Source organism: Solea solea, chromosome 4 (genome assembly GCF_958295425.1).
Source record: "Solea solea chromosome 4, fSolSol10.1, whole genome shotgun sequence".
NCBI classification, from domain to species: Eukaryota; Metazoa; Chordata; class Actinopteri; order Pleuronectiformes; family Soleidae; genus Solea; species Solea solea.
This window is the reverse complement of record NC_081137.1, coordinates 182,501-190,000: the sequence shown is the minus strand read 5'-3', so window position 1 is coordinate 190,000 and position 7,500 is coordinate 182,501. Positions and strand designations below refer to the sequence as shown.

At 48.2% G+C, this 7,500-nt stretch overlaps 3 protein-coding genes across 5 annotated transcripts in view; 2 read left to right on the top strand and 1 right to left on the bottom strand.

Annotated features, from left to right (window-relative positions):
• The window catches only part of chm (CHM Rab escort protein), an 8,135-nt gene extending 8,042 nt beyond the window's left edge, over positions 1-93 (top strand). The window contains exon 17 of the mRNA XM_058627483.1: positions 1-93. This exon is cut by the window's left edge and continues 385 nt beyond it. The gene's annotated coding sequence lies outside the window, so the exon portion shown is untranslated.
• Positions 94-429: 336 nt separating this feature from the next.
• On the top strand, positions 430-4,078 carry cnot8 (CCR4-NOT transcription complex, subunit 8). 2 transcript variants are annotated; one of them, XM_058627485.1, is made up of 7 exons: positions 430-589; positions 1,362-1,550; positions 1,786-1,982; positions 2,078-2,239; positions 2,392-2,536; positions 2,626-2,736; positions 3,075-4,078. In XM_058627485.1, the coding sequence occupies exons 2-7, from the start codon at positions 1,434-1,436 to the stop codon at positions 3,201-3,203; spliced, it is 861 nt and encodes a 286-aa protein (XP_058483468.1). In that variant the 5' UTR covers positions 430-589; positions 1,362-1,433; the 3' UTR covers positions 3,204-4,078. The 2 variants fall into 2 exon arrangements, with proteins under 2 accessions (XP_058483468.1, XP_058483469.1); XM_058627486.1 differs by lacking the exon at positions 430-589 and adding an exon at positions 680-1,245.
• A 1,569-nt stretch (positions 4,079-5,647) lies between these two features.
• Positions 5,648-7,500, bottom strand: part of gemin5 (gem (nuclear organelle) associated protein 5) — an 11,104-nt gene continuing 9,251 nt past the window's right edge. The window contains exons 22-27 of one of the 2 annotated variants that reach the window (XM_058627479.1): positions 7,334-7,500; positions 6,837-7,266; positions 6,419-6,764; positions 6,249-6,330; positions 5,976-6,136; positions 5,648-5,944 (exon numbers count right to left, since the gene is read on the bottom strand). The exon at positions 7,334-7,500 is cut by the window's right edge and continues 44 nt beyond it. In XM_058627479.1, coding sequence (XP_058483462.1) covers positions 5,941-5,944; positions 5,976-6,136; positions 6,249-6,330; positions 6,419-6,764; positions 6,837-7,266; positions 7,334-7,500 — 1,190 coding nt within the window. In that variant the 3' untranslated portion in view covers positions 5,648-5,940. Of the gene's footprint in view, positions 6,137-6,248; positions 6,331-6,418; positions 6,765-6,836; positions 7,267-7,333 lie in introns of both variants that reach the window. The other variant, XM_058627478.1, reaches the window with a different exon arrangement.

Genomic DNA, 7,500 nt, shown 5'->3' with positions numbered 1-7,500 from the left:
ATCATGATGATTATTATTATTGTTTTATATGTTTATTATATCTCTGTTTCTTGTTTTTATTTAAGTCCAAAAAATTAAAAGTCGTTAAAATGACTGAACTGGTTTTTCCATCACAACACACACAGACACATGCGCACACATTTAAACCCAGCCTTTGATCTGTGATTGATCTCTCTCGGCTGTCTTTGATCTTATCTTTTAATTTATTTCGCGGGGAAAAAAGTAAAGTATAAACGTCACAAGATGGCTGACGTCATTTGTCAATAATCGTAGAAACGAGTCGTGGAAAATGTTGCGGCGAGAATAACTAACGTAACAATACGGAAATAACGTAACTCCGTGACTGAGGTTTTCAATGCATCACGTGACATGGACGTCATTTGAAGGAAAAACCCTGTTTTTAATGAAACTTTCTGTTCGTCTCTGCGTGTGAGCGGTCACGTGATTCAGAGGTTAATTTCACGTCATCGCTCCTCCTGTCCAGCAGGGGGCAGCGGCAGCACCCGGTCAACATAAAGAAGAAGAAAAGGAGTAAAACAGCGGCAGTACGCTTAGCAGTTAGCTGTTAGCTCTGTGGCTCACGTCTGCGGTAAATTCCACTCTTTTCCTCCTTTTATTCGACCAACTGTCGCTGTATGTTTGTGTTGACGCGTGACGTTGTGACTCCGTTCAGCTGCTTTTTCTCGGTGATGTTTTGATGGTTGTAACTGCAGCGCCTCTGCTGTTTGTTAGCATCCTCGTTAGCATTCGCGAGGGTTAGCCCGTGTTAGCTCGTGCACACTAAGCTCGCTGCTTGTTGATAACAATCGAACTGCGAGTACATATAAAACGTGTTTTTTTATCCCCGCTCAGGCAGTCTTTATGAGGAGTTTAGTTCTTTCACCCTGACGTCACAGTCAGTTGCGTTAGCTCGATGCTACAAACAATCCTCAGGCTAACTCTTCCCTGATGCCATGGAAACTAAAGTACCTTAAAGTGATCCTTACAGAGTATGTGACCAGAAAAGGTCACTTTTTATAATATTACTTCAGGACATTTACTCTTCTTAAGTATCAAAAGTCATTTCCTGATGTGATAGCAGCTCGTGTGTGCGTGTCCTCGAGCAAAGACACTCAATGTAGCAGCGTGTGAATGGGTGCAAGCTCGCGTCAAGACTAGAAAAGCTCTATATAAATACAGACCATAATATCAACTCTTCTTCTGATTGTATTTGGAAGTCATGTCATAATAAAGTAACACCATAGAGTGAGTGTGTACATTTAATTCAGCAGCGTTTTCCTTGTTTATTTCATAAAAATGTTTGTTTTATTAACTGTACAGATGATCTTATATGTGAATAATCAAAGTTTTTTGTTTTTCAGAGCTGAGTTTTGGCTCCTCCTCCTCTCAGGGAGTTGTTTCTTCACCCCGCTCCCTCCTGCAGCGCCGCCGTCATGCCGGCCGCACTGACCGACTCGAGTCAGATCATCTGCGAGGTGTGGGCGAGTAACGTGGAAGACGAGATGAGGAAAATCCGCCAGATCATCCAGAGCTACAACTTCATCGCCATGGTAACGAGCGCGCGACCATGAGTCGATGAACCGTTCATGAACAGTCGGTCAATTTTTGTGTTTACAAGCTGTTGTTGAGGTTAATCATGTCATCATTCATTCATTCATGACTGGTCAGTGAACGCTTGAATAACTTTGAAGAAGTCACTAGTATTTAGTCAGAAACCAGGTTTACATAATTGTGTGTGTGTGTGTGTGTGTGTGTGTGTGTGTGTGTGTGTGTGTGCGTGGTCAGGACACAGAGTTCCCCGGCGTGGTGGTCCGGCCCATCGGCGAGTTCCGCAGCACTGTGGATTATCAGTACCAGCTGCTGCGATGTAACGTGGACCTGCTGAAGATAATCCAGCTCGGACTGACCTTCATGAACGAGGACGGAGATTATCCACCCACCGGGACCACGACCTGGCAGTTCAACTTCAAGTTCAACCTCACGTACGTAACACACAAGACCAGGACCTGTGAGGGGGAGGGACCAGGACCTGTCCTGGTCAGTCCTGGTTAGTCATGGTCACCTGTGTGTGTTGCAGTGAGGACATGTACTCGCAGGATTCCATAGACCTGCTGCAGAACTCAGGACTGCAGTTTAAGAAACATGAAGAAGAAGGAATCGACACGCTTTACTTCGCTGAGCTGCTCATGACGTCGGGTCTGGTTCTGTGTGAGAACGTCAAGTGGCTCTCCTTCCACAGGTGAGTGATGTGGACTTAAACGTGATGCGACGACCCTTCGAGCGGGAAAAGTCGTGTGAAACAGAAACACACGTTAGTCATGTGACGTGAATGTTCTGGCGCCTGTCGCTGTGTGTCTATAAACACTCTGTGATGTCACTTCCTGCGTGCAGCGGCTACGACTTTGGTTACCTGGTGAAGCTGCTGACGGACGCGCGGCTGCCGGAGGAGGAACACGACTTCTTCCAGATCCTCAACCTCTTCTTTCCGGCCATCTACGACGTCAAGTACCTGATGAAGAGCTGCAAGAACCTGAAGGTAGGAGAAGGAGCCAGAGTCTCTGTGCTCTGTGTGTGTGTGACCGCTGACCTGTGTGTGTGTGTGTGTGTGTGTGTGCGCACGCGCAGGGCGGGCTACAGGAAGTGGCCGATCAGCTGGAGCTGAAAAGGATCGGACGACAGCATCAGGCCGGCTCTGACTCTCTGCTCACTGGGATGGCGTTCTTCAGGATGAAGGAGGTCAGTGCGCCCTCTGCAGGCTCGCTGTGGAAACACACGCTCACATCACCACAACACAACCAAACTGCCATTCAATAAGTTTGTCCTTTTTTTACCAACACCGCACTGCCACCTGCTGGGCTCCCCGGTCCCTGAACACATCACTAAGTCCCTTCACTTGTCCCATAACACATCACACAATCCCTTCACGTGTCCATGAACACATCACACAATCCCTTCACGTGTCCCTGAACACATCATGAGTTTATAATGGTTTTCAATGGGGACGTTTTTGGACCTAAGGTGTTGAGTGTAACTTTTTTTTTTAAACGACAGTTTTTATGGGGTTTTTTTCGCAGCTTTTTTTTGAAGACAACATCGACGACGCTAAGTATTGTGGGAGATTGTACGGCCTCGGCTCGGGCTCCACGCAACCGCAGAACGGCGTCTCCGGCTCCAGTCAAGAGGAAACAAACAACAAGCACTGACGGTCGCCATGACGACGACATTTTAAACCCCCATGGACCAGCAGACGCCACAACGTCACTTCCTGTCAGACTGAAACGTAAACATTGGGAACATTCAGTTTTTTTAAACCCGTTTGATTTCCGGCAGTGTGGGACTGCCTCCTGCAGTGATGTCACAGCGTGACTCTGCCCCCTCCTCATGTGTAAATGAAAGTGTGAACTTTGATGAATAAAAAAGAAAAAGTTTTAGCTTTTTTCAGAAACTTTTAACAGTGAAAAAAAAACCCTGTTTTATTTTGTTTTAAACTGTTTATTAAATGTTTTCTATTTTCAATGGAACAAAAAACACTTCACTTTGTGTTTTTTCATCGTAAACAAACTAATGTGTGTCACAGCTGTGACGACAGGAAGTCGTCACTTCTTCTCCTCCTCCTCCTTCTCTTCCTCTTGACAGGACAGTGGATCCAGACCCTGGACTAGAGTTCTCAACGGCCCGTGGGTCTTTAAACCCCCCCCCCCCACACACACATTTTCCCATTGATGGGAGCGCAGTGTTTTGTGTTCTCGGTACCAGCTGCTGCATCCACAGCTCTGTGCAGTACCACTGATGTGTGAGTGGTTCTGACCACAGCAGCACGAGATGCTCCAGCTCACACTGAGCATCCTAGAAGGCTCCGCCCCTCTGCAGATTCACTCTTCACATGTGAACAGCGAAGATTCACAACAAACATTTACAACCTGCAACAGATGAAAAAAGGAAGCCCGACCCGGTCGGGTTTGTCGGCGGAACCGTTGAGAACTCTTCCTTGGACTGAGACACAGTCTGTTCCTGTCATCTGTGGCTTTTGTCGCCACCTAGTGTTTACTCTGCGTCAAATAAAACATGAAAAACAATAGATTATTGTCTGTGTGTATTCTTGAACATATTTATTTTCTAACACTGATGAATTAAGTGTCTCATATATAACTGTTATACATATATATGTATATAACTATATTATATAATAGTTTATATAACTATTATTTATATATATATATATATATATATATATATATAATGTCCTTAGTCTGCTTGTCTTGTGCAAACTGTTTGCGGGCTTTCTTGTGCATGAACTTTAGAAGCGGCTTCTTTCTGGGACGACAGCCATACAGATCAATATGATGCAGTGTGCGTCTTATGGTATGAGCGCTGACAGACTCACAGACTCACAGACTGACCCCCCACCCTTTCAACCTCTGCAGCAATGCTGACAGCACTTCTACGTCTAGGCCTGTTCTGAGTGGAACCTCTCCTCTTAAACCGTTGTATGGTCTTGGCCACCGTGCTGCAGCTCAGTTTCAGAGTGTTGGTCATTTTCTTATAGACTTGACCATCTTTATGTAGAGCAACAATTGTTTTTTTTAAGATCCTCAGAGTTCTTTGCCATGTTGAACTTCCAGTGACCAGTATGAGGAGTGTGAGAGCGATAATATCAAATTTAACACACCCTGTTCCCCATTTACACCTGAGACCTTGTAACACTAACGAGTCACATGACACCGGGGAGGGAAAATGGCTAATTGGGCCCAATTTGGACACTTTCACTTAAGGGTGTACTCACTTTTGTTGCCAGCAGTTTAGACATTAATGTCTGTTTGTCGAGCAAATTTTCACTGTTATATAATCTGTACACTGACTATTTAAGATTGTAGCAAAGTGTCATTTCTTCAGTGTTGTCCCATGAAAAGATATCATTAAAAATGTATAAAAATGTGAGGGGTGTACTCACTTTTGTGATATACTGTTTAAAGAATTAAACTGATTTACAAAGAAACAGATCATTTGTGTTTTTACAACACGGTCACATGGCCCCGCCCTCTCTGTTTGAGTCGATGATTGGTCAGACTGCCGGCCGCTGACACAGGAAGAGACGTCCCACACAGAAATCAAGCCGAACAACGCCGAACTGTAGATCACTTAAAACTACTTAACAATCCTAACAACGTGGGTTAACCTCCAACAACTAAAGAAGGGTGGTGTAAAGTCACTAGTCACTCGTGTGTGTGTGTGTGTGTGTGTGTGTGTCGCGTATAAAACGAAGTCACCGCAGTTTTACTCAGCCGCGCAGGGATGACTCCGCCCACGTTAAGGAGGTACTTTTTTGTTGTGGAGATGCAACCTAATCGTGCCGTGTCGTGCCGTGTCGTGCCGAGCCGAGTAGAGCCGGTGGAAATAGTCTCCGCATGTGTGTCTGTCTGTGTGATTTTTCTCTTTGCAGTTCTGGTTTTTAGAATAAAAATAAATCATTAACTAACTGGTTAGTTAAAGCTGATTCGCGTTAATAAAGTATTTTTTTAATTCAGATTAAAGTTCAAATGTTTCATCTTGTGACAAACTTTCAGTTTAAATTTGAAAGAAAATCTGCCCAGCAACAGGTGACTTCACTCCAGGGCCTCCTGCTGGTCAGAGATGAAACACCACTCCGTCACACGTGAACATTTTTTATTTAACAAAACGTTTGTACACAGGAAGTGGTGATGCGTTCAGGTGCGGAAAATCATGATGCGTTCAGGTTCAGGTGCGGAAAAACATGAGTCGTTCAGATACAAAACTCATGATGCGTTCAGGTTCAGAAACGTTGTGATGCGTTCAGGTTAGAAAATTCATGATGCGTTCAGGTGAGGAAATTCGTGGTGTGTTCAGGTTCTGGTGAGGAAACGTGATGGGTTCAGGTGAGGAAATTCATGATACGTTCAGGTTCAGAAACTCGTGATGTGTTCAGGTGAGAAAACTCTGGACGCGTTCAGGTTCAGGTGAGGAAACGTCGTGATGCGTTCAGGGCCCTGGGAGTGCGTGCGTATTTTCGCAGCAGCTCTTTGGCTCGTTCCTGCAGAGACTCAGAGACGAACGCTGAAGATCTGGAGACGTGAAGGAGGAGGAGACAACACTCGACGACGTCAGGACGAGGAAACTTCTGAGGGGGAGGAGACACAGGTGAGTGTGCGTGTGTTTCTGTGTGTGTGTGTGTGTGTGTGTGTGTGTGTGTGTGTGTGTGTGTGTGTGTGTGTGTGTGTGTGTGATGTCACCTTGACGTCGTCCTCCAGTCCTTCCTCCGTTCTCTGAATCGTGGACATTTTCACAGACAAAGACAGAAATGTCTCGTCAGACCTGAAGAAACGAATTAAAATCGGTGGTTAAACTCGTTAACTCACGCTAACTTACTCATCTAATCACCGGCCAATGACCAACTCCTCACCATTTCCCAGAATCCTCCTGTTCCTCCGATGCGCGGGCGTGTCTGTGCTGCGTCACCATGGCGCTCAGCTGCTCCTGGATCTCGGCGACTCTTCTCCGACTGTCCTGCAGGGCGGCGTGACGCTCACACACGAGCAGCGCCAGAGCGCCGGACCAGACCCCTCCCTCCTGAAGGCGAGGGACGTCCCGCGCCTCGTCCCCCTCATCGTCCCTTGTCTCGTGCGTCCACCAGTGCTCGTACAGGCGGTGGAAGAGGACGGCGGCATGCAGGCTGTCTCCGGCGTGCGCCGCGTCGTCCGTGAGGTGAAGAGTTTTCGGACGTTTGGTGGAAAACGCGCTGACGTCACCTGAGAAGGAAAAGGTCACGGGTCAGTGATGATGTCATTCGTGGGCGTGGCCAGAGCAGTGGCGAGTCTTACCGTGTGGAAACAGTCGCCGGCAGATTCCCGCCGACAAGCTGAAGTTTCCGGTGTCCGTCAGTGACGTCACCGCCCGCCACAGACACATGACGAGCTGAGCGTCGTCGTCCAGCAGCCAGCAGAGGGCGGCGGCGGTCAGGTGGAGCGATGACATCAGCAGCACCTGAGCGACGCTGGCGCGAGCGCTCGCCGTCGGACTCTCTACGGATCGCAGCTCCTGCAGCAACGCCGCAGCGCCGTGACTTCCTGTCGACCGCTCAGAGACGGCGAACTGCTCCTCCCACACGTCTCTCACCCGATCCAGGAGGGAGCCGTGGCCCGTGGCGGGCGACGCCCACGAGTGACGGGAGACGCAGGACGGAGAGACGGCGGCGGCGTCTTCCAGCGTGGTGGCGGCGAGCTCGCAGACGCTGAGGTGCAGCTGGTGAACCTGCGGAGAGCGCCACGTCAATAAAACACAAACGTTAGCTCGGCGCCGCGATTTCCTCGCCACTCACCTTCAGTCCGCCGTGACACATCACCACTTCCTGCGCCGCGACCCAGTCTTGCGCCGCCGCCAGCTCTTTACTGCAGCGCAGCGCCAGCTCCCGAGCCAGAGCCAGCTCGCCGCCTATCCTCGCCACGTCGGCCGCTGCCCTCAGCGACTCCACATCGTTCTTCCTAG